At 35.1% G+C, this 24,793-nt stretch overlaps 4 protein-coding genes across 4 annotated transcripts; 3 read left to right on the top strand and 1 right to left on the bottom strand.

Annotated features, from left to right (window-relative positions):
• Positions 1-4,725: 4,725 nt before the first annotated feature.
• Positions 4,726-7,785, top strand: LOC143554708 (uncharacterized). The gene is made up of 5 exons (XM_077044404.1): positions 4,726-5,513; positions 5,544-5,698; positions 6,397-6,576; positions 6,841-6,932; positions 7,009-7,785. The coding sequence occupies exons 1-5, from the start codon at positions 4,931-4,933 to the stop codon at positions 7,631-7,633; spliced, it is 1,635 nt and encodes a 544-aa protein (XP_076900519.1). The 5' UTR covers positions 4,726-4,930; the 3' UTR covers positions 7,634-7,785.
• A 1,665-nt stretch (positions 7,786-9,450) lies between these two features.
• On the top strand, positions 9,451-13,026 carry LOC143554706 (protection of telomeres protein 1b-like). Its single transcript, XM_077044402.1, has 10 exons — positions 9,451-9,561; positions 10,478-10,614; positions 10,697-10,907; positions 11,374-11,453; positions 11,639-11,727; positions 11,826-12,110; positions 12,204-12,280; positions 12,360-12,418; positions 12,549-12,701; positions 12,814-13,026. Exons 1-10 carry the CDS (start codon positions 9,477-9,479, stop codon positions 13,024-13,026), a joined length of 1,389 nt encoding a protein of 462 aa, XP_076900517.1. The 5' UTR covers positions 9,451-9,476.
• Positions 13,027-13,342: 316 nt separating this feature from the next.
• On the bottom strand, positions 13,343-15,635 carry LOC143554720 (equilibrative nucleotide transporter 1-like). The gene is made up of 2 exons (XM_077044418.1): positions 15,113-15,635; positions 13,343-14,092 (listed from the first exon to the last, which is right to left on the bottom strand). The coding sequence occupies exons 1-2, from the start codon at positions 15,621-15,623 to the stop codon at positions 13,362-13,364; spliced, it is 1,242 nt and encodes a 413-aa protein (XP_076900533.1). The 5' UTR covers positions 15,624-15,635; the 3' UTR covers positions 13,343-13,361.
• A 5,021-nt stretch (positions 15,636-20,656) lies between these two features.
• Positions 20,657-23,415, top strand: LOC143554709 (putative serine/threonine-protein kinase PBL21). The gene is made up of 5 exons (XM_077044405.1): positions 20,657-21,853; positions 22,015-22,245; positions 22,445-22,779; positions 22,849-23,109; positions 23,181-23,415. Exons 1-5 carry the CDS (start codon positions 21,211-21,213, stop codon positions 23,409-23,411), a joined length of 1,701 nt encoding a protein of 566 aa, XP_076900520.1. The 5' UTR covers positions 20,657-21,210; the 3' UTR covers positions 23,412-23,415.
• The last annotated feature ends 1,378 nt before the right edge of the window (positions 23,416-24,793 follow it).

A 24,793-nucleotide genomic window follows, 5' to 3' on the forward strand; every position in this document is an offset into this window, starting at 1 on the left:
ATCTTTTATTTATCGGGTTATTGATTAAAATTAATGATGTACCATTGTATGGTGAGTTTTAAGAAGGTTGTCAAAACTTAGAGCATCTAGAACGACAAACTTATGCAAACCGTTACATCATCGTCACGCTATATATATATATTTTCTTTTTTAAAACTCCATTTTGTTTCACAACAACAAACACTTACAAACCTTATTAAAAATATAAAATATGTATGCATATGTGTATATTATATCATATGTCCCGGGAGGGGGGGGGTCTTTAAATCTGCTGCAAGTTTGCAATGGCAGATCTGCAACAATCCGCAATGCTCTACAATGGTGAAGTTTGATTTCCTTCAAATCTACAAGAAGCCACATGGATTGAACCTTGGGGCATGTAGCCTGATGTGGTTGCTCTTATAACTAAAAAACTTTTACACGTACTTTATGAAATAGTTTAAATGTTAATTAAAAATGCAAAAAGGAAAAAAAACATATATGAGGGGTTTAAAGAGTATATTGTAGAATAGTAGTTAAGTCAAAGTTGCTAAGAAATTGGGAGAATAGCATCCCATGTTTGAAAATGATGTGAATTGGCTTTTAACCACGTGGTCGTGGGTTCAAATCTCACGGATGGCGCCAAAGAAGAAACACTAAGTGACCCCGGCAGATTACGGATAATCTGGGGGTTAAGTAGATGTTTCCCACGAGGGTTAGGTCCGGCAAAGATGGTTATTCTTCTTATGACCTGCAAAACAGACACCGTGAGCTCGTCACTGAGAAGGGGGGGTTCCTCCTTGTGACCACCCTCCGGCGTGAGAATCAGACTAGATTGCTCTGAATATAAGTGTATATTAAGAGAAATAGCTAGAGAAGATAAGATGATAATACCGTTCCAAGGTGTTGGAGTATTTATAGCCGAAGGTAGGTGTCCAAACAGGTATAGCCAGCTGTATAATATTCCTTTTCTACCAACTATGGGCTACGCACGTGCCATGCTGGTGGTTGGTGGGTAGGCAGCGGCTGATAGTGACATGGCCGGCTGTGTACTATTCCTTTTCCACCAACTGCAGGCTATGTACGTGCCACGACAGGGGTTGATGAGTAGGCAGCGGCTGATAGTGACATTAAGTACTAGAGCGTGCTCCTCGTCGTACTGTTGTCAGTGAGCTGTCGCTGCTTTGGTCAGATCTTTTGTCCATACCTTGGCAGATACAGTACAAAAGATCCTCCAGTAGCGTACGGACTGGCTCATTTAGGCGGGAGTATTCCCGGCTTTGGGCGGGAGTATTCCCGGCTTGCTCATTCCTTCTTCAGGTGACATTACTGAATTATTTGAGAGTTAGTGCCTTGTGCGTGTAGCCTTGCTGTTAGTGCGGGTAGCCTTCCCTGATGGCTAGTATCCGCAGCTGCGGGAACAGGCGGGGTACGTCACCATTGGGAGGCTTTTCCTGCGGGAACAACTTGCGTACTACGCGTAAGGACGTCATCTCTCTGAGCGTGGTGGGTCCTGCAGATCCAGTTGGTGTTTGCGCAGACGTCCCTCTTTAAGGTGAGTCTTGCGTGTCCAACTGCGCAGACGTCCCTCTTCGAGGTGAGTCTTGCGGGTCCAACTGAGCTCTGCTGGGACCTACCTCTTCAGATGCGGACTACCAAAAACTCTTAAAAAACAGAAAATGACAAAAAGTGGGTAAACATGAACATACCGGAATATTGGTATCATGTTCATCGTTGCATTGATGTAATACATCCATCCTATATTAAAATCATGTACAACCCCAATTCATGTCATTTTTTTAACTTTTCCTGTAAATTTTACTTAATATTTGATCGACACTTTTTTCTATAATGTTACTGATTATTTTCTCAATCATGTGATTATTTTCTTAATTAGATGATTACTTTGTAGATTTTGAATATCATTATAATTTATATTAATGTGTGTGTTTTTACCTTTTAGTTTAAACTTAGTCAGACAAATACTTATGTAATAGATTCTGACTTGGGTAATAGATAGGTTTGATAAAAATGGAAATCCATATGGACGTATAGATATTGTCTTCCTATTTATCATTTCTAATGTCCTAGCCTGACATGATTTGACCTGAAAATATTTATATATGCATATAGCGATAAATTGCTAACCCTAAAAGATTCCGACAACATAATAAAAAATTGGAAGCGCCACTGATCTCTACCACAAAAGAATACGGTGGTCACTTGTCTAATGTGGAAGAAAGAGAAACGAACCGGAGAGATACAAAGAATCATATTTGAAAAGGGGGCGATTAAACATAGGATGTAATGAGAGAAGAGAGAAATTATCGTCGGTGAAAAAGAAAGAAGAAATGGTGAATCGGTTATTTCATAGCAAACAAACCCTGAAAGAATAGGGAATAAACTTGAATAAGATCGTGATAATTTATTTACAGGATAAGATTAACATACTAAATATACAAATAACTAGAGTAATTACAGTTTTAAACTAGGGTAATTATATTATAAAAAATAATATAGTTTAAAAATTATTACTCTAGTTCAAAATTTATATTATAATAACAAGTACTTTAGTATTAAATTATTAGTATAGTTATTTATACAATTCTCAGAATAAAATTAATTGTATTTGATATGAACCCATTCATTTACGGCCAGAATAATTTTGTTTAGTTTGATTGGTTAGTTGAGTTTTAAACTTTTAATCCAATCCAGTGTTTTGGGCCTTAGCAGGCTTTAAGAAAATAAATAAATCACACATGTCTGGTCCAACACTTCACGTGGGCTAATAACTTATTATAGCTTTAACCTTTTTAAGCTTTAAGTAGTTTTTCTAAAAGCAATATAGATATTGATTACTAGATTAGTGGTAACCTTTTCTTTTTTCCGGACTATAAACTTTTATAAACAAATAACACAAACAAAAGCGGAATCACCCACCACCCATAAAACTGTCTCCACAATCCGTTAAGCAGCCGCCAGCAACCAACAAAAAAAAATTGCATGAAAGCAAAATTACACCAATTCAACAAATCTATTAATCTATATATGGATCTATTGAACCAAAGAAAATCGAACAAATTTTATCTCCTATAATTTCTTCCACTTTGATCTCTTTATCTTCGAACACCTTCTCGTTTCTCGCTCTTAAAATTCTCCAACAAACAACAATTATAATGTCTTTTTCTCCAACTGTCCAAGCTTAATAATAACTGATACCATATATCGAATTATTCATTTTCATATAACTTGGTGTCTTGGTGATTTAAAAAAAAAAAGAACAAAAGGGCATATCTTTCCCTAAACAATCCTCATATATTAGGTAACATACGTTCTAAGACCATCTCTATCACCAAAGCCCATAGTAGTCGTTGGTTAAACATGGAAGAAAGAGAAACGAACTAAAAAGACACAAATCGTTTTGCAAGGAGACACTCAAACAAAAGATGTGATGTGAGAAGAGAGAAATCATCACCTATGAAAAAGACTAGAGAGACGACAAATTACAAAACGTCTCAACGTGATGACCCACGTCCCTCCCTCACTAGTGGCCCAAGTGTTACTATGGTCATTTGTTTTACAAAATGTTTTTTTAATGTTACTAAATGAGTAGTAACTTTCTCTAGGAAATTCATTCTTAACAAAATATCATGCGTGAGGCAGGAGTTTTACCATAGTAGACATTTGACACATGGGTTTTCCCAGGAATTAGTGGCAGACAAAGTCATCAGCACTGCGATCACAACCTCGCATGTATTAATGATATATTGTCAATGTGTTTACCCGGTAGCAAGACTCCATTTGTTAAAAAAAAAAGTTCTAATGCTACAAATCCAAAAATCAAAAGAAATTAATGCCTTTTAATGCTCCAAAATGTACTCAGTAAGAATACAAATAATTAATTTTCCCAAAACAATTTACTCTCTAAAGTCATTAAACCATACCATTTTATGAAGACTTTGGTTATTCACACACCCTTTGACCTATTCGCACACCCTTAGAAACCATATGATCGTATAGCTCCTATACGATCGTATAAGAATGCAGCTTTTGTCAGATTTTTGCAGGTTTTGTCTGTTGTTCAGGCTTTCCATACGATAGTATGGATACCATACGATCGTATAACTTTTTTTTTTTTTAACAAATATGCAACTTGTGAGTTTTGAGTTTTAACAAAGGGTATATCATGTGTTAACTACCCATTTATTATTCGGAAATGTTGGTATAACTATTTTAAGAAATTATAACTTTAAAAGGCTTAAACTTTTGTAAAGTATAACTAGTTGTTTGTCCTCTTCGTTTGGCGCGAGACCCGTATATTAAAACCGGTAGAATATTATATCACGTCCGAAATATTGTGTCGTATCAAATAATAAACTGAATAATATATCACATCGGAATATTGTATCGTGTCGTTGCGTAAAACGAGGGTAATACGTACGGGATATTATATATCATATATTATGCAGAATTCGTGTCCAAGTATATCACGTTTGGTTTTAACATGCACGGCTATCTTAATCAAATTCGGTTTATGTTTTTTTGTTTCCATACGATCGTATGACTCCCAGTCAGATTCCGTACACTGCGCGTGCAGATGTACTTTTGTTCCATACGATCGTATATGTCCTATACGATCGTATATAGGGTGTGTGAGTTTCTAGAAGCGGTGTATGAATAACATGACCCAAAAACATAGCCGTTCTCAACGGCACAATAATATGACCGTTGGCCATCTATATTCATTCCATAACGTTCACAAAATTAATTTCATTTTTAAATTCAGTTACCGTTATCATCATAAACCCTAAATTCCACACAAACCCATTTCCTCAATTCATTCACCAATCAAAACCCTAATCTTTTCTTGAACCAATTCGCCAATTGAATCGAGTTGTATGATCAAAACCCTAGTTTTTTCTTGATTTTTTTCGTTGTTGAATTACTCGATATGGCGGCATTGGCACCCGGGATCTTGTTAAAGCTTCTGAATCGTATGAATTCAGGGGTGAAACCCACAAGTGAACATCGGAGTTCACTTTTACAAGTAACCGATATCGTCCCAGCTGAACTCGACGAAAAGGATCTCTGGCCGAAACACGGGTTTTACATCAAAGTATCCGACTCGTCTCATTCGATCTATGTCAGTTTACCCTTTGAACAAGATGATCTTGTTCTCAGCAACAAAATGCAGCTCGGTCAGTTTATATATGTCGATAATTTAGAACCCGGGTCACCTGTTCCCATAGCGAAAGGGGCGAAACCCCTCCCGGGCCGACACCCGTTTATTGGAACGCCCGAACCGTTAATGGGTTTGAGAGAAAAAGGGGAAAAGTGTGAAAAAAAGACGATTTTTAATTCGAATACGAAATGTTCGGCTCCGAGGAGGGGTTCTTGGGGTACCGGGCAAGACGGGGCGTGTGCGTCGCCGATGGTGTTGAAACAGTGTCCGTTGGATTTTGATCATTGTACCCCTGTGAAGTCGCGGTCGGTGATGAGGGGGGCGAATGTTGGTATGTCGCCGATGGTGAGGAGTCGGGTGGGTGAGAAGGATGGGGTTAGAGGGTCTGCGGGTGGGGCGTTGTTGTCGAAGATGATGGAGAGTCCTGTGACGAGAAAGAGTTGTGCGGTTAATGGGCCGATGATGAAGTATCCGAGGAGTAAGAGTACGATTTGTGACCGAGATGCGAAGGTGTTAAGAAGCCCTTTAAATATAACTGTAGGTACATTGTTCTCTTTGATATTGTTGTTAATCATGGTTAATTATAAGTCTACTGTAGTTTAGTAATGTGAATTAGAGGTGTAAACGAGCCACACCGCTGGTGATAAAAAGCTCGAAATGAGCTCGAGCCTGGCATGGGAAGCTCATTTAGGCTCATCGAACCTTAACGAGCATTATGCATTTTTAACTTTTATATCTTTTGGATTTCTATGTTACTGCACATCCGAGCTTGAGCCGCGCGGGCTTTGGCTCGTTTGACTCTTTACTACACGAGCTTGAGCCGAGCTTAAGCTCGTTTAAGGTTTTTTTTCCTCAAAATATATAAAAATAAATGTAAAGCGTATATAAATTAACTAATAAGTCAAGCCCGAGTTTGAAAAAACAACTCATGAGCTGAGCTTGAGCTTTAAAAAAGTAGCTTGAAACGAGCATATAGCTTGAGCCTAGTTGAGCTCGGCTAGCTTGTTTACACCCCTAGTGAATATGTTTAAAATTTTTAGTACAAAATGCTAAACTGAGAAAGCTAAGGAAGTGAATATTTTTTATTTTTACATATGTTACATAGAAATTGGTCTGCAAAATTAGTCATTCAGTAAATTATGTTACATATACTTTACATATCAAATTTTTACAAGCAATTTGAAGAGTGACAAAATTCAGTTGATCATGAATATATTGCAATTTTGTTATTGCAGGAAAAGAAAAGCACAACACCGCCTCCAAATTTAAGGAACGCGCGAGTGTCGTCTTCTCCAACTGTTGCCTCGGAGACAAAGAGTTATTCAAACTCACAAATGGCTTCACAACAAGATTCTCCATATGGGGACAATAGCTCATCATTTAATTTACCAGGAAAACTTGGCCTTTTGGGAAAGGTATGCCTTCAACAGCTCATCCAGTCCGTTTTCGTGTCATTTGAATTATGAGATAAATATAAAAAATAAAAATAAATATATATGAATAGTTTTGAATATTCGGGTCAAAATCTGTTTGAAAATCACAAATTTGAACCCGGTTCAAAAATTCGAAAACCAAATTTGAATCCGGTCAAGATCGAATTTTCTGTCTTTTTAGTCCAATTTAAATCCCATATGAAAATTTACAACTTTTAAGTGATTTTTTTTACAATATCACTTCAGGAAGCCGTCCAGCAACGCGAAACAGCTCAGAAGATTGCACTTCAAGCACTTAGAGAGGCTTCTGCTACCGAAACTCTTGTCCGGTCTCTCAAGTATGAATAACTTTTAGTTTTCTTATGTCAACATTTTTTATTTTGTTAATAAGTCTTAACATCAAATTTTCCAAAGGAATCTATCCAATTTGAGCAAATCAGCCAAACCCGAAAGTCCAACCGACTGTTTTGACCAGTTTCTTGACTTCCATAGTCAAATTGCGCAAGCAGTTGCCGAAATGACATCCATCAAAGCTGCAACAGCTCAAAGTCCTCCTGAAAACACACATGCCTTGCATGATGTCGCGAACAACAACAACAACAACAATAATAATAATTTAGACTCAAATAATGCTTCGAAAAGACGAGCCGCGCTATACAAGTCAATCGCAGCGTTTCCCGAAAGAAACGATCAAAAGTCAACGAGTTTAGGGAAGCAAATGAGACCACCAACGAATCAAAAGGCGAAAGCGTTTGACAATGATGAGAATAAGAATCCTTGTTGCAGTTTAAGTAATACCATAACATTGGGAATGCAGATTGAAACGGAAGCCGGGAATTGGTTTATGGAGTTCTTGGAGAAGGCATTGGAAAAGGGTATGAAGAAAACCATGGAAAAGGATAAAAAGGTTCTTCAGTCACTTATATTGAAGGTGATTAATTGGGTTGAAGTCGAACAATGTGATTCGATTAAGAGACCGGTGCATCCGAAAGCAACGCAAATTGCTAGGAAATTGAGGATTAAAATGAAGAATCCTTGAGTGATTAATGTGTGATTAGTGTGTAAGATGATGATGATTCATGAGTGAAAAATTAAGTGTGTCAAATAATATTGTTTGATCATGTTTTTAGATATATTGTACTGCTGCTCTTGGTTTATATGACACATTCTTTTTATAAATGGGATTTTTTTTGTTTAATGTTTGGACATTGTTAACTAGAAATCCCATAACGCACTGGCACGTGATTGGTGGTTTAACTAATACCTAAATAAAAGAAAAAAGAAAACAAACGAATGGTTGTTTGTGTTTGCATGTGATTGGTGGAGAGAAGTGGACCCTCGTGATGAAACTAATGCCCTTTGGTGATGGTGGTTTGGCGGATGCATGAGCGTTAAAAACAGTTGTGTGATGACAAGGAGTCTTAGAAAATAGTTCAAGAAATGTGGACAAATTCGAACCGGCTAAAAAAGCTTCTGAAAACTAGTAAAAAAATGCGTTTGCCGGGAGTCGAACCGGTCTATTGCTTGGAAGGCAATTATCCTAACCGTTGGACTACAAACGCCTCATGTTAAATATTGGTATAATTCTTGTGATTGTTTTAAAGTATATTAGAACATGTTCAAGTTTGCTGCTTAATTATAAGAATAAATGATTAGTATAAAGTATGTTAAAGAAGTTTATTCGTTTCTACATAGCAAAAAAATACAATGAAACATAACATGAATCATGTTTAATTAAATATGCAAGTTCAACTTTATTGTGTTCGATTGCTAAATAGTAAAATATTGTAGTATGTGAAATGAAACCAGAAATTTAAATTACAATGACTTAATGGAAGCTTTAAGGTATAAGAAATGTATTCATTTACATTTACATTTACATGTAAGAGCCAGCACATTAAAAGCGACACGGGAACTAGCAAGTGGCAACATCTTTCTTTTGAGACTGCATTAAACTTTAGAAAAATTAGCTTGAAATGAGCCGAACTCGTAAGTCAAAAGGAGTTGAGCTCGGTTTACTAGGGGTGCAAACGAGCCAAGCTACTCGCAAGCGGCTCGAGATCGACTTGTGAAAAAACTCGATTGAGCTGAGCTTAAACGAGCCACAACCTAAGCTCGAGCCTAAACGTAAGCTCGTTTAATAAATGGTCTGAACCCAGACTTCACTTATCGAGCTCGAGCCAGCTCGCAAGCCTGTACAAGTATGTTATTTACATAACTTTTATAATTATAAATATATAAAAAACTTTATGATTAATAGTAAGATATCTAAAAAAAACTAACTAAATAATATGTATTGTGTTATATATAAAATTATAACTAAAAAATATCTAAAAGTAGTTGTAAATATATAAAAGGTTAACTAATAAATAGTAAACGAGCTAAACCCAAGCTTGAAAAACTACTCATGAGCCAAACTTGAGCTTTTAAAATAATGATCGAAACAAACCGAACCCAAACTTTATGTAAGTTAAACAAGCAGGGCTTTAGCCTAGTGGAGCTCGTGTTTAGCTCGACTCGTTTGCATCCCTATGGTTTACACATGTGATTAATAAATATATTTAAAAAAAAAACTATTATTGAAAAGGCGTGACCTTGTGAGTTGTGACTAGTGAGTGAAAAAATAAAAAGTTGTAGTCATTGTCATTTGAGTAGTAGTTTCAGAGAAAACAGTGATGTTATTATTATTATTACACTGCTCCATAATAATAATAATAATAATAATAATAATAATAATAATAATAATGATATAGGGGATTTGGGAGATCCAGAATAGAAAGTAGTCTTAATAACGCAAGCAGTTGGTTGGCTTAGGGTTGGTTTGTAAAGAAACAAATACAATGTCCTGTTCGAAGGGCCATTTTGTTGGTATTACAGATGCCATGAATAATAATAGAATCAACCAAAGAGTTAACCTCATCGGTGTCATCACTGAGATCGGTTTACCCAAACAGAGCAGAGGCACCGGTATGTAATAACTAAACTGTTCGTTTATGTTAGTTAATGGTTTTTAGTTTTTTTCTTATTGGATATTATTAACTATCAAACAAAAATATATGGATGTGAATGTTAAAAAAACACTAACACGAACTTGGTAGCCGGACCGGACAGTTGACACTAACTGTTCTCGGTTAGCCAAATTTAATAAAGCAGCGTTTGTGTTCGTGAACTGTTCACATGTGTTTACCGCTTATAAGCGAACCCAACTTTTGGTGAACTGTTCGGCAGAAAGTTGGTTTTTGTTTTTTTATATTAAAGGGTTTTTTTTATATATTTTTAATGACTTTTTTAAATTATTATATAGATGAAGTAAGCAAATATAAATATATATGTATGAGTATTGGTTGATTAATTTATATGTAAATTAACACATGTATATGAATATACACCAACACAAGCTTGGTAGTCGGACCAGTGGTGAAGCTTGGGCGAGTTCATGGGGGGCTCAAATTTTCGGTATAAATGGGTAAATTTACACACCGTATACAAATATTTTGACGAAAAACGGTCAATTTACACTACCGCGCAAAAAACCGGGGGGGGGGGGCTAAAAAGCTTTGTCCCTGAGTCGGACCGAACGGTTGATATTAATGTTCTCGTTTAGCCAACTCAAACAAAACACTGTTTATGCTCAGTTGTGTTCATGAGCCGTTCACAAAAAGCTCATTTTGTTAACGAACGAACACGAACAAGAAATTTTGGTAATTTAGGTGTTCGTGAACTGTTCTTGACCAACGCCTTGTTCGGTTTGGTTCGTTTACTGCCCTACACGTGTTAATTCTTGATATTAGATTTTCTGTCGTTTTTCGTTGTAAATTTGTAATTGCGTATATTGTATCTCGATAACCACTGGTAGTTATTAGTTAATTTTGCCATTGTGTAGATTGTTTCTGCACTTTAAGGATTGTGGATGAAACAAGCCCGACAACCGGAATCTCAATCAACTTTTTTTATGAAACCTTTGAAAAGCTACCTCAAGTTGCGTCAGCCGGTGATATCATTCAGATATTCGGTGCTGCGGTACTGCTTTATGATTACATAATGCAATGCTGGTTGTATTGAGCTACCAAGTATGTAGCTAACTGAGTCATTTTGTTGCCAGATCAGAAGCTATGTGTTAGGGGTCGATGCCGGGACTAATGCTGTTGTTGACAAAAAGTATTCAGCTTTTGGATTATATGAAGGAAAAGATGGTTCTAGTTTGGTGCCTTATCAAGTTTCGTCTAAGTTTCGTGTTAAAAAGCAAGACGATATCTTTATAGAGGGCTTGAGAAAGTGGGCTGTTAGTCGCCCGCCCGACCCAGATATTGCTGGTAAGCATTATAAACAAAATAAATAAATACAACTGCAGTTCAATAATGTAACCAAGCCGAGCTGAGCCCGAGCTTGACTAGGCTTGAGCTCGGCTTTGCTTGACCTAAGAGAGGTCGAGCTCGGCTCGTTTTTATTTATCATTTAATTTATATATTTTGAGAAAAACCTTAAGCAAGCCAAAGCTCAGCTCGAGCTCGGTTGTGTAGTGTAAAATTAATACATACAAGTCCAAAAGGTCAAACTTAAAAATAGTCAAGGCTCGGTAAGGCTCGACAACCCTAAACAAGCTTCTATTCAAGGCTCAAGCTTGGGCTCGATAACTAAACGAGCTTTATTCGAGGCTCAAGCTTGAAAAAGCTCAGCTCGTTTCTAGTATCTCGCGAGCATCTCGGCTCGTTTACATCCCTAAGGTTAGTAAACCTTATGTCATTCATTATTTCTTACGAAAATATATGCAATTCAAAGTGTCAGGTGATTGCTTTTTGCTGAAAGACATTGACGAAGAACGGATCATGGAAGGACATACACTCAACTTGATTTGTAAGGTAACTCGAGAGACGAAATACACTCTTCAGTGTTATGCATTGCGTGTGTTCTTTGATAATATGGTTACTCTACTATAAGGTTAGAGTAAGTTAAGGTTATATGAAAAGATTATCTATTATCTCTTATGTTTGTCGTTCTAAAGATTGTTTCTTGAAGTCATTTAATTTCGTTACATGATTTGCAGGTTCTTCATGTATGTGAAGTCAAACAAGGTGAGTGGATGCTCTTCGTATGGGACGGAACTGATGCTACACCTTTGAGTATTAATACAAAGTGAGTGTCGGTTCATCTTTCATGGTCAAACTCGCATGCTGACTTGTATATAAATAGTGATGTTCAGGTCCAAGATTAAATTTTGTTCTTGTATATAGGATTGAAGACGAGTATGAAAACCCTATACCGCTTCAGTTAGAACCGTCTCCTTTATCAAGAGATGTTTTGTGTAAATTCCCAACTGTCGGAACCGTTCTACGGGTGATTTCTAACTGCCATCAGAAGCTTAGACTTCAGTCACTAAAGGCGGCTGTTGATAAATGGGTTCAGTTTAAGAATATTAGTTTTGAAGTTCAGAGTGGTCTTTGGTGTGGAATTCTGTTGCCAACATCGAAGTTCAGTTACTTGTCCGAGGAAGATGACCTTGCATTGCAGCGCCTAAGGTTCAGCTAACATACATATGTCCAGCCTCTTGTAAAGCATTTAGACTGAAAAATAATAAAATAAACTCACGTATGTTTTATCATGTGATTTAGGACATATGAAGAACGTGCGAGAGGGAATTGGAAGCGAATGCCATTGTCATGCGTCCCTTCGCCTTCTGACATAACATGTTGAACTCTAAATCCTAAACATAAACCTTATTTGTTCTTTACTGATAATACACTGTTTTATGTTTATTATATATGCAGATACTGACCATAACGATGCGCCTGTTGTTACTCTGATGGATGTCCTGTGCCATCCGGAGGTATTGGTATAACTATAACATAACAATTTTTGGAAACTTTGCGCCTTTTTTAGTTAATATTGGAATAAATTTAGGACACGGCATGACGTGTAAATATTTAACACGTGTGTGTCACATGTGAATGCTACAGGTAATTGGTAAATTCAAGTGTGTGGTTCGGGTAGTGGCAACAATGCCAGGTCATCCAAACGAGTTCCGTGCTTCATGTGGCACATACAGGCTTAGGCTTACTCTTGAAGATCCTACTGCCAGAATTCATGCATATCTATATGCCGAAGACGGGGTATGTTTATTTACAATACAAGTTTCTTTTTTTTTTCATTGTATTGCAGAATGCAGTGTGAAGTTTTTATTTATATATTGGGTTCTAATTGTTACTTTCTTTTTAATATTAGGTGAAGTTTTTTGGAGGCGATCCATCGATTGATGCGTTGATAAACAAGCATAAGGCGTTGCTTGGGATTGAAGAAACCGATAATGAAAAACCAAGAAATCCACCATGGGTAGAGTTGTGCTTAAATTCTTACAACATTGACGAGAAAGACGTTTGGGCTAGCAGAAGATACCGAATCTTTGATACCACATTCTTGGTGACTGTGACGGTGTAAGTTGTTGTATCTTAACTAGTATGCATATTGATATCCAAAGTCTCATGGATTTGTATTAGTGTTTGTTTTGGTATTATGTCTTCTGTAATTGTGATTCTGTGTCTTTTAATCTAATTAGTAAGTGCATAATGATGTCAGAATCTCATGTATTTGTATGTGTTCATAGTTTATAGCATTTAAAATATTATGTATGTCCCAAAAGATGCATCATTTATTCACATGATGAACTGAAACATTACTGCATCATTCATATCAAATAAACTTCAAACATTTAACTGTTAGAATGGAAAATAAACAATATCTACAGATACCCAAATACACAGTTTACAGCACAGTCAAATGACCCAAAACCAGCTAACAACCGAACCAATCGCCAGCCCAACAACCAAGAACAGCACAAGCACAATCCCAGCCAACTCCGAGTGCTGAAGTGGAACGGTCTTAGGAGCCACCATCATCAAACAGCTAGTCAAGTAGCCGTTCGTGAGTCCCAAAAGACAAGTCACAATGGTCACTGGGATCTCGGTTCTAAGAAACACAGGACCATGTAAACAAGCCAGGTAAACCGGGAAAAACAGAAGTCGTGCAAACGATGCACCGATAGCCACCTTATAATTCTCAATAACATAAACCGAAGTCAAACTTTTTCCAACTAAGTCAAACACGTTGTAACTTGCAATAAGGATGATTGGATACCAATCTTGAAGGATTTGAGAATGCACGTCTTCTGTAATATAACCGGGGAAAATGGCTAACGTGACAACGTATATCATAACAGTACCAAGACCGTACCATTTAACTGTCCCGACAACGTCCCATAATGTAGATTTCCCTAGAGCATCATAAAGAACACCTTTTTCTTCTTTTTCGTTGTTCACAGCTTCGATTTTTAAATCATTGTAATGTTTGATAACCGGGAGTCTGTGAGCTATATTATGTAGCACGATGCATATGATCATCACGACTATGCTGACTATGAAGTAAAGATTAGCGCTTTTTCTTAGCCCGATTTCGTCTTGTGAGTATACTGCTTTGGTAAAGATTCTTAGAAGTGATATCAAGACTCCTGTAATCAACCAGAAACCGGTCAACAATCTAAACACAATTTATGGGGAATAAAATTTCTACAATATAAAGCTCGTTTAGTTATCAAGCCCAAGCTCGAGCCTTGTATGGAAAACTCGTTTGGGCTCGTCGAGCCTTTTACCTCTTTTGGATATTTATGTCATAGTCTAGCTCGAGCCAAGCTTTGGCTCATTTAACCCTTAAGATACTACACGAGCTCGAGCCTAACTTTAAGGTTTTCTCAAAATACATAAAAATAACTAAAAAGTATGTAAACTGATTAATGAATTTAAACGAGCCGAGCCCAAGCTTGAGAAAACAGCTCAGGAGCCGAACACGAACTTTAGAGCAAAGCTCAAGCTCTCGTAAGTCAAAACACGAGCCGACCTTTGGCTCGTTTAAGGCAGTGAACGCGCTCTAGCCTTGTTTAAGTTTTTTCTCAAAATATATAAAAATAATTAAAAATGTATATAAATTAATTCATAAATAATAACGAGCAAAACCTAAGCTTGAAAAAACAACTCATGAACCGAACTCGAGCTTCAGAATAAGAGCTTAAAACGAGCCGAACTAAGCTCGAGCTCCCATAAGTCAACTCGGGTTCTGCTCGGCTCATTTACACCTAACTGAAACCGAATATAATTCACCATTCGGTGATCAATTTGTATGTATAATCCCCAATTCAAGTAGATCAACCAAAATCCCTAATTACCCAAAGTATATTAAAATAATTAATAAAATGTATATAAACTAATTAATAAATAATAAAAAACGAGCAGCGCCCGAGCTTCAAAAAAAACAAATCACGGGACAAGCTTGATCTTAAAAATAAGTGCTTGAAACGAGCCGACCTAAGCTCGGCTCGTTTACGCCTCTAACTGAACCCAACCCGAATATAATTGGCATTCGGTGATCAAATCGTATGCGTTACCCCAATTCAATTATAGATGAAATCAACCAAAACCCCCAATTACCCAAAACTAAAAATCATAAATTGAAAGCCTTGATGAGATTAATATACCCGAAGCCGCAGTACCGGCAACAACCGCCTGCATATACCTCTCCGGCATTTCACCGGCAGCCCCAATAACCCCACCTTGAACCAACGCATCCGCCACACCGGACAAACCCACCGCAGCCACCGTCACATAAAACCCACCGTACACACCCACTTGACCCTTGACGTAAACAACGTCCATTACAGGCACCACAAGCAATGAAACGACGAACAGACACAGACCCACGTTGATTCTGACAAAGGCGTTGGATTTGTGTGAGTAGAAGACGATGAAGAGGAGTGAGATGAGGCCGATGAGCATGTATACGACGGCGAAGAGGCGGTCAACGGAGGCGGAAGGGTAGAGGTAGGAGAAGTAGTCGACGGCGGTGATGAAGGCGTTCCAGGGGATTAAGTAGCCGGTGCCGAGGATGAAGTAGGTTATGTAGGCTAAGTGGTAGGAGTCTTGTGGGGTTTTGGAGGTGGGTTTTGGGAGGAGGATGACGGTGTCGTCGGAGGAAGTGGTGGTCGCCATGATCGCCGGAGATGGGTGTTGGTTATTATTATTATTATTTATTGTGAATGACAAATGCACGTTTGCTCGCCGGGATCACGTTTTTAATATCTCATTGGATATTATTATTAACGAGTTGATCTCGATTCGAGTTTGGCTTGTTTTGACTTATGAGTTCGAGAACTTGAGTTTAAGTTCGGCTTTTTTCAAGTTTTACTTTTTCTTTAGGGGAGAGATTCTTATTTTGACCCGTGGTTTGGGTAAATTCCAATTTAATTGTGGCGACGAGAGTTATGTGTCGGGCAATTAGATTTGTCTACCGATGACAGGATGACACGTGGTGTAAAAACTCATCGTGGAAAATGCGTTTGAGGTCAAAACTCATTGTGAATATGCATTTGGATGTTTACGTGTTAGGTTTTTTTTTTTTTTGGTTTTTAAAATTAATCGTTGACTTTGGAATTTAAGAGTGACGATGAAGTTAGGACGTGTCATTTTGGAAGTACATGTTTAGACACTCTCTCTCGTAAAATGGGTCGTTTAAGAACTTCCTTTTTTTTCCTTTAAATTTTATATTCAGTTTACCATTTTTTATAGTTCTCTTTTGTTTTTATTAACCTTAACTTGTTTACTATTTATATTCTAACTTTAATTCTTAATAATTCTCAAACAAACAGTAACTCTTAACAATTATCTTCTATATAAATCAACTATTTAAATTTAAACACTAATCTTTACCTTTATATTTTTTATTCAACTTATTTCTTGTACTTTTTGATTATATTATTTATGGACGTGTAAAAATTATGACAATCTCTCCTTTTGTATCAACAATGATCTTACACTTATACATGATCTTCAATATATTCAAACAGAATATATGTATATTTATCTTTAACCAGTAGAAATACAAAATATATTGAAATATAGGGTAAAAGTTAAAATACAAAGGACAACAAAAATGAGAATGGTGAGAAGGAATTCAGTACATTGATCTTAGATTTGAATGGCTGAGATTAATTTAATAAATAAAAATTGATGAAAAGGGCATTAAGGTAATAACCCACATTTGTTGACTTTCTCTTTCCATGTTAACCCCCCCTCCCCATCATTTTAAAATGTCCATAACTTTTTCATACGACATTATTTTTTTAAAAAAAAATCACCATAATAATAAGCGTTTTTTTATCTTTAATATGAGTACCATATTGTTATATAAAAATAAAAAAAATTAATGGGTTTTTTAATTGTGTTTTTTTGTTGTTCATTGTGTCATTGTGTAATATGTTGTTTCCATTGTGTTTTACATTTCAAGTCATTGTGTTATATATATTCACCATTGTGTGTTACGTTTTAGGCCATTGTGTTATACGTATTCGCCATTATGTCTTACGTTTTAGGTCATTGTTTTATACGTATTCACCATTGTGTTTTACGTTTCAAGTTATCGTGTAACATGTATTAATGGCGAAAAAAGACACAATGGCGAGAAAAGACACAATGACGAAAAAAGACACAATGATAAGCGAAAAGACACAACGGTGTGCGAAAAGACACAATGAAGAAATAAGACACAATGATAAACGAAAAGACACAATGGTGTGCGAAAAGACACAATGACGAAAAAAGAGACAATGATAAGCGAAAATACACAATGGTGTGCGAAAAGACACAATGAAGAAATAAGACACAATGACGAAAAAAGACACAATGATAAACGAAAAGACACAATGGTGTGCGAAAAGACACAATAAAAAAACACAATGACGAAAAAAGAGACAATGATAAGCGAAAAGACACAATGGTGTGCGAAAAGACACAATGAAGAAATAAGACACAATGACGAAAAAAGACACAATGATAAACGAAAAGACACAATGGTGTGCGAAAAGACACAATGAAGAAAAAAAACACAATGACGAAAAAATACACAATGATAAGCGAAAAGACACAATGGTGTGCGAAAAGACACAATGGTGTATGAAAAGACACAATGACGAAAAAAGACACAATTATAAGCGAAAAAGACACAATGATGTGCGAAATGACACAATGACGAAAAAAGACACAATGATAAGCGAAAAAACACAATGGTGTGCGAAAAGATACAATGGTGTGCGAAAAAAGACACAATTATAAGCGAAAAGACACAATGGTATGTGAAAAGACACAATGACGAAAAAAGACACAATTATAAGCGAAAAGACACAATGGTGTGCGAAAAGACACAATGACGAAAAAAGACACAATGATAAGCGAAAAAGACACAATGGTGTGCGAAAAGACACAATGACGTGATTTTTGTTTTAAATTTTATATAACAAAATCATACTCATATTAAAGATAAAAAAACGCTTGTTATTATGATGAATTTTTTTTTAAAAAAATATCATACGAAAAAGTTATAGACGTTCTAAAATGATGGGGGTATTAACATGTGTCATGCATGTGGAGAGAGAAAATATGTACAATTACCTTTATACCCTTTTCCTTTTGGTCCACACTTGACACATGTCAATTATTTATGGCTTCTCATACTTCTCATTTTTGTTACCCTTTATAGAATAACTTGACCCTTGAAATATATTGCCTTTTAAATTTTTATTTCTTTGTTCTTTTTTCGTTAATGTTAGTCATGGATCAAACCTACAAAAATCAAAATATAAAGCAATTAATCATGCTGCTCAACATTTTTCGTACGCAAAACACTAACATTTATGGCATATTATAATTACACGTTACAAACTCATCCACTTGTTAATATTATTGTTTTATTATTATTTTTTCCTCCATTTTACATTGACTTTTCGACATACTTATCTGGATATTCATGTCTCAATAATTTAATTCAACATTTACCGTGAACACGTGTATTTATTATTTAAATATGTTTTTACATATTTGTGAAACAACAAAAAATTTTCATACGTATATTAAAAAATATGCACAAAACATCATTCTTTCATGTGTCTTCATCAATGTCATTTAAGTTATCAACTGATAAGAAGTTAACCTCTAATAATATAAGATGTTGAAGCTTAGTGTTGTGTAACTCGGTCTAGGCAGCCAATATTTGCTACTTATAATCGATTGATCTGTCCGTATCTAACGATTTCTGCAACCATGTTAGAAGATAGATTGGAAATCAAGTATAAGTGAATGGATCTTTCTTTTAGTGTACTCGTAAATGGTTAGCATTCCAAGACAAGAAACCATTAAGTTTACCGGAAGAAAAGGAGGTCACAAAGTATATAGCGATTATAATACTTGATCTTATTAAAATATTATTTAGTAAATCACAAATGTGTGTAATATATATATATATATATATATATATATATATATATATATATATATATTATGCTCTAATCGGCACATCTAAATTGTTAAATAGTTTTTTTATTTGTAGATCAATAATGGTTACTTTTAGTATTATAAAAATGATTGTGATCTTCTAGTTGGCCCATATACATCGTATAATTGATAATATACTCTTAATAACATTAAAATAATATATTTAGAAAAAATGACATTTAGCCTTCTCTTATCTTAGTATATTTTTGCAACTGTTTTTCTTTTTTTACCATGTTAGATCATTTCTTTTTTACAAGCTAATATGTACTCATGATATATTTCAGCTTAACCCGTAAGCTCAGCCCGTTTATCTTATTGAAAACATATTTGCTCCACGTAAATTTTTGTATCTGCTACTATTTAAGACCTATAAGGAATGGTATTTTGGCAATTTAAAGATGTAAAATTGTTACACATCTATAAGTATCAGTTTCTGTTAAGTACTAGTGTTAACCTATATCCTGTTTCATAGTCCATATCCGGTGGAATCATCGGTCTAACCTAAACAAATTTAGATCCGTGCTTCTTCAGATAACAGACCTGAGAACCTCTTAAACGCATAAGATACGCACTAGATGATAAATTATATTTAAATTTAAATCTTAATTCAAAATAATAAGTAGACTGTAGACTTCAAACGAAATGCCCATAACTTAAGTAAAGACTTCTTATGGTTAGCCCAATTAATAGCATTGGGCTTCTTCTTACAACTTGATAACTTTATACATGGACTTCATCTATAGCTTGATGCTTAAAAGTTAAATCCATGAAGCTCTTAACTAATGTTTTATGACTAGTTGACTACACTTTTTATGCTACTTAGGTAAACAAAGATTGCATGGATGTATACTATAACTATACTAATATATATGGGTAGACAAGTGTGTTGTTCTGATCCGAAATTGTTTTATATTGTTGTTTTCTTAATCTCGACATTCCTCACGTAAATTTCTGGATCTGTCACTCAATATCAAATGCAAGCAAATCTTGTTGGTAAACTTATGGTTCTACATATAGGTTGTAATTAGTTTGCTTACAAATTGCATGCCCAAGTACAACAATCCAAACAATTTCTGGCTAGCCTAAATTAGCATAAGTTAAATTGAAATATGCTTGAGGAGAAAAAAACAATATCATTGTATACCTTTAATTTGTTCTCATATAATTGTCCCACACACAAAACAACACTTCTTAGAATTTCATGTCCTGTATATAGCAAATCAGGTAGGTTCATCTTAATATATTTTGATTTAAAAATTTAAAAAATCTTTGTTTTTATATATAAAAAATACCGTCATTTTCATGTATGTAAAGTATGTTAAATAACTGACTTGTTTTTATTGTGTATCAACTTAGTTGAAATTCCTTTTTAGCGTTCTCTAAAACAAACATAGAAAGCAGGTTTTCTAATGGCTTCTCTTTTCGAGTGCGATTAGGCTTGTAAACAAATCAAACGGACACGAACACGAACACAAATAAAGGCATGTCTATGTTTGTTCATTTAACTTTAAACGGACACGAACATGAACACTTAATCAGACAAATATTTTTGTTCCTTTAAAATCTTAAACGTATAGTTCACAAACATAAACGAACATAGATAAATATTATTAAACAAACACAAACAAACATAAACGAACTTCCTCTTGAATAGTTCATGAAAAGTTTGCTGAACATTCGGTTCATTTATAGGCCTAAGTGCGATTTCAAATGCTAAACCGTTATATGACTGTACACATTGTTTCAACTATTATATCAAACGCGCTCTTTAAAGAAGTAAGACTCAAATTCTGCTCTAAGAAACATAAACACGTATTAAACACGAATAATCACTTTTACTTTATATCAATTCTAACTTGACTGTAATTTTATTTTCTTCATATTTAGTTCATATTAAACTGTCACTGTTCCTACATAAACAAATTCAGTTTTTTTTATCAACTTGTATCTTAACAAAGGATATTAAGACCTTTTCAAACTGAAATGGCCGGCAATTGTCTTTAAAGTTTTGACACATTAACTCTACACTTGCACAAATATATTAAATATTACATACTTTGATAATAAAATATAAATCCAACCAAATATAATCAAACAGTCTGTACATTTGTGTAGTTTCTTATGTATATATACCTTCTAACCTCATCGAATATTACAAAAATATTACCATAAAATTCAACTTCTCATAAATATATATCCTACCCAAAATATAAAATATGCAGTTCATCAAACATTTCTTCACATTCATACTCAAATGTTCCGTATAATATTCGTGTTCATGTTCATGTTTGTGTCAAGTGTTTTGGCCGCAAATTCAACGAATGAATGTGTTCTCGATATTCAACAGTCTTCAAGCTGCGAAAGCGGGAATTGGGATGGATTTCTTGGCTATGGATGTTGTGAATCAGTCTTTGAAGAATATCTATTAGCATTAACAAAACATGCGAATCAAACTAGACCAATTTTCTTGAATTCAAGTCAACAACAGAGTTGTCGGTCATCGTTAGAAGGTAGCAACGGAAGAAATCTTTTGAGCTGTGGTGTTGAAAAGCTAGCAGCCGGTTCTGGAAGCTGCTCAGACTTTTCATTGACCGATGTTGATAATAAGCTCAAGAGCTCGTTAACCGGTCTTGAACAAGATTGTGAGCTTGTGGAATCTAGAAATGGTTGTGGTTCTTGTTACCAAAGGTGGTTAAAGATTGGTCGTTTGAATAAGAATAGTAGTGTTGAAGAAACTGAAATATGTCGATTTGCGGTTCTTGTTTCATTGGTGAATAGAAAGATTTCACATGTGAAATGGGCTCGAGCGGTTTATCATTGTCTTGGTCAGAATCAAAGTGTTCAATCCCAGACTGCTGAAGATGGTCATCATGAACATAAGAAAAAAATGAGCATAGGTGAGTTAACTTGATTACATATATAAGTGTTAATGTGTTATAAGTTATAGATTTTGGATTTAAAGAATCTTAACTTTGACTTATTAACTTTCAACTTATTTTCATCCATCAATATTATGCGTATTTTCCATGTCATCAAAAAGCTAATGGGTTACTTTCAGGAATATGGATTCTGATCGGAGGTCTAGTTGGAATAACGATCATAATAATCACAACGTTGTGGATTTTCTTTCGAAAATCGGTCAAAGGAAAGTCAACGGTGTGCAAAGACGCTATGTGCATGCTAAACTCACCATTCCCGAAAGAATTAACTACTAAGCTAACAGTTAAGGACATTTACGCGGCTACTAATGACCTCAAAGTATCAAACTTCATCGGTGAAGGAAACGCGGGTAAGTATATAATAATATTAGAGAATATATTATTAAAGTTTTAGTATTATAGTGTTACCATAATTAGGAGACTGTATTTATCTTATTTTACTCATATATATAGTTGATTAATAATACATTACACCTTACGGGGTTTTCATTATTCTAGAAATAAGAGTTTTCCATACATTATAGATTACAATGGTTTTAATTTGTTTAGGGAAAGTGTATAAAGGCGTACTATCGAATGGGCTGAATGTTGCGATCAAGCACATTCTCAATGATGGTGAAAAGGAAACATTTGTTAGGGAGATCACAAGTTTGTCGCACGTAAAACATCCGAATCTTGTAAGATTGTTGGATCATTGTGAAGGTGAAGGCGAATGTTTTCTTGTTTACGAGCTTTGTCATTGGGGAAATCTTTCGGAATGGTTGTTTAGTAAAGATAAAGTTATAACATGGATACAACGTCTTCAAATCGCTATAGATTGTGCTCGGGGACTATGGTTTCTTCATACATACCCTGGAGGATGCATAGTTCATCGCGATATAAAGGTAGCTTAACCCGTTTGAATGTTAGTTTCTTAATATTCTGTCGTGTTGTAACGTTTATAATATTGGCAGCCGACGAACATACTCCTAAATATGAACTTTCAAGCAAAGCTAGCTGACTTTGGACTATCAAAGATTATCGACACGGGTCTATCTCATGTTAGCTCGGAAGTGAGAGGAACGTTCGGGTATGTTGACCCTGAATACCAAAAGAACAGTCGGGTCAACCCGTCTGGTGATGTTTATAGCTTTGGAATCGTGCTTTTACAGCTTCTTTCGGGTCAAAGAGTGATAAATATAGACTTACAAAGACCAATGCCAATTGGAAAAATGGTAAAAGTTTTACCTCAATCAAGTATATAAGTATTATTGTCAACTATTTTTTTTTTTTTAATAATGATTAGGCGAGGACATTAACGAAGGGCGGGAGTACAACAGAGTTTGCGGATCCAAAACTTAAAGGGGATTACCCGTTGAAGGCGTTTGAGTTTGTGATCAATCTAGCTATTGCATGTATCGGGAGTAAGCAACAAAGGCCTTCGATGGAACAAGTGGTTGCAGGACTCGAAAAGGCTCTCGACATGTCTATACGAGACGGATCTCTAACACCAAAGGCTTCATTAAACATGCTCTAGTCTCTATATAGAGAAAATGATTGTATACTAATACTTATACTAATACTGTAACAAAATACTTATGCTATGTTGCTATCCACATCTATCATAAATACAGTAGTGGATTTGTTAATATATGCATATGGATAATTGAATATAAATGTTTTTTTCTATGATCAATGTATGTGTGTGTTGCACATGTCATTTATGTATAACACATTTTTATACAAGAAACACATAAAATGTTATTTTAGGTACAAACAATAGTAGTTCAATATAGAGTTTAAAACATAACTTTTATATTTAAAAACCAAACCATAACAACATTTAAAAATATATAGCAAATCAGTAATGATTACTAGAAACAAAAAATATGCTAAGTATTTAAAAAAGGTTGAAAAAAGAAGAGTTAAAGATGATTATATGATTTTGACACACGCTTATTCATAATTATTAGATTATTAAAGAAAAAGTAACTTTAAATAAATGATGACTACTTTAATTGGCGTGAGAATATGAAACCTTTACAAGTCTTCAATTAGGAGAAAATTATAATGTGATTATGGCTTTAGTTTATTATGGCCCTTAAACTACACCCTTATTCTTATTGCAACCCAACAAGTGTTTATTCTTAATTTACACACATACAAATTAATTAACCACTAAAGAGGAAATGCTATTTAATTCAGGTTTCTCGGTTTAACCTGAACTGAATTCAGTTAACCCAAAATCGAATACGTAATTCGATTTTAAATGATCTTGATTTAATTTGTTTAAATCGTTTGTAACTGATTACCAAAAATCTATAGTCATGATATTATTTCAGTTTATGCATATGTGATCAAACATGATATTAGGTGTGCAAACGCACCAAGCCGCTCGCGAACTCGAGCCTAGTTTGAAAAAAGCTCTAAACGGGCCGAGCTTATTCGAGCTTAAACTGAGCTAGAGCATCAAATAAAACTTGTTTAGTTATCGAGCTCAATCCTTGTATGACAAACCTTGTATATTTTTAAGCTTTTACCTCTTTTGGTTTTTATGTATTAACTTTATATTGCACAACCAAGCTTATGCTCATTTACGGTATCACAAGACCTCGACCTAAGCTTAGGCTCGTTTAATGTTTTTCTTAGAACAACTATGATGGGCTACCAAACCCAATGTATGAATCAATGTGGAAGAGTCGGACTTTTTGGTCACAAATCTCCTTATTGTGGATGTGGCGTTTTTGTCTACAAAATCTACAAAAGCAAACTAGAAACAAAGTGATGATTTGGCCGTTTCTTTCACATAAACACATATATATTACACACACACACTCACACACATGCACACATATATATACAACTTTAATATTTTTTAATGAAAAAAATACAGGTCTTTGAAAAAAGTTTGAAATATGA

This window comes from Bidens hawaiensis, unplaced genomic scaffold, assembly GCF_021521415.1.
Source record: "Bidens hawaiensis isolate Kalapana, Puna unplaced genomic scaffold, B.hawaiensis_p1.1 tig00017819_1, whole genome shotgun sequence".
In the NCBI taxonomy this organism is placed as follows: Eukaryota; Viridiplantae; Streptophyta; class Magnoliopsida; order Asterales; family Asteraceae; genus Bidens; species Bidens hawaiensis.

Bases quoted from the DNA above. Each gene is read 5' to 3' on its own strand.
- LOC143554706 (XM_077044402.1), top strand. From the start codon at position 9,477: ATGAATAATAATAGAATCAACCAAAGAGTTAACCTCATCGGTGTCATC. The intron at 9,562-10,477 runs GTATGTAATAAC...GCCATTGTGTAG, and splicing joins CAAACAGAGCAGAGGCACCG to ATTGTTTCTGCACTTTAAGG. The intron at 10,615-10,696 runs GTACTGCTTTAT...TTTTGTTGCCAG, and splicing joins TTCAGATATTCGGTGCTGCG to ATCAGAAGCTATGTGTTAGG.
- LOC143554709 (XM_077044405.1), top strand. From the start codon at position 21,211: ATGTTCCGTATAATATTCGTGTTCATGTTCATGTTTGTGTCAAGTGTT. The intron at 22,246-22,444 runs GTAAGTATATAA...TAATTTGTTTAG, and splicing joins CATCGGTGAAGGAAACGCGG to GGAAAGTGTATAAAGGCGTA. The intron at 22,780-22,848 runs GTAGCTTAACCC...TAATATTGGCAG, and splicing joins TAGTTCATCGCGATATAAAG to CCGACGAACATACTCCTAAA.
- LOC143554720 (XM_077044418.1), bottom strand. From the start codon at position 15,623: ATGGCGACCACCACTTCCTCCGACGACACCGTCATCCTCCTCCCAAAA. The intron at 14,093-15,112 runs GTATATTAATCT...GGTTGATTACAG, and splicing joins TGCCGGTACTGCGGCTTCGG to GAGTCTTGATATCACTTCTA.
- LOC143554708 (XM_077044404.1), top strand. From the start codon at position 4,931: ATGGCGGCATTGGCACCCGGGATCTTGTTAAAGCTTCTGAATCGTATG. The intron at 5,514-5,543 runs GTCGGGTGGGTG...ATGGGGTTAGAG, and splicing joins TATGTCGCCGATGGTGAGGA to GGTCTGCGGGTGGGGCGTTG. The intron at 5,699-6,396 runs GTAGGTACATTG...TTGTTATTGCAG, and splicing joins GAAGCCCTTTAAATATAACT to GAAAAGAAAAGCACAACACC.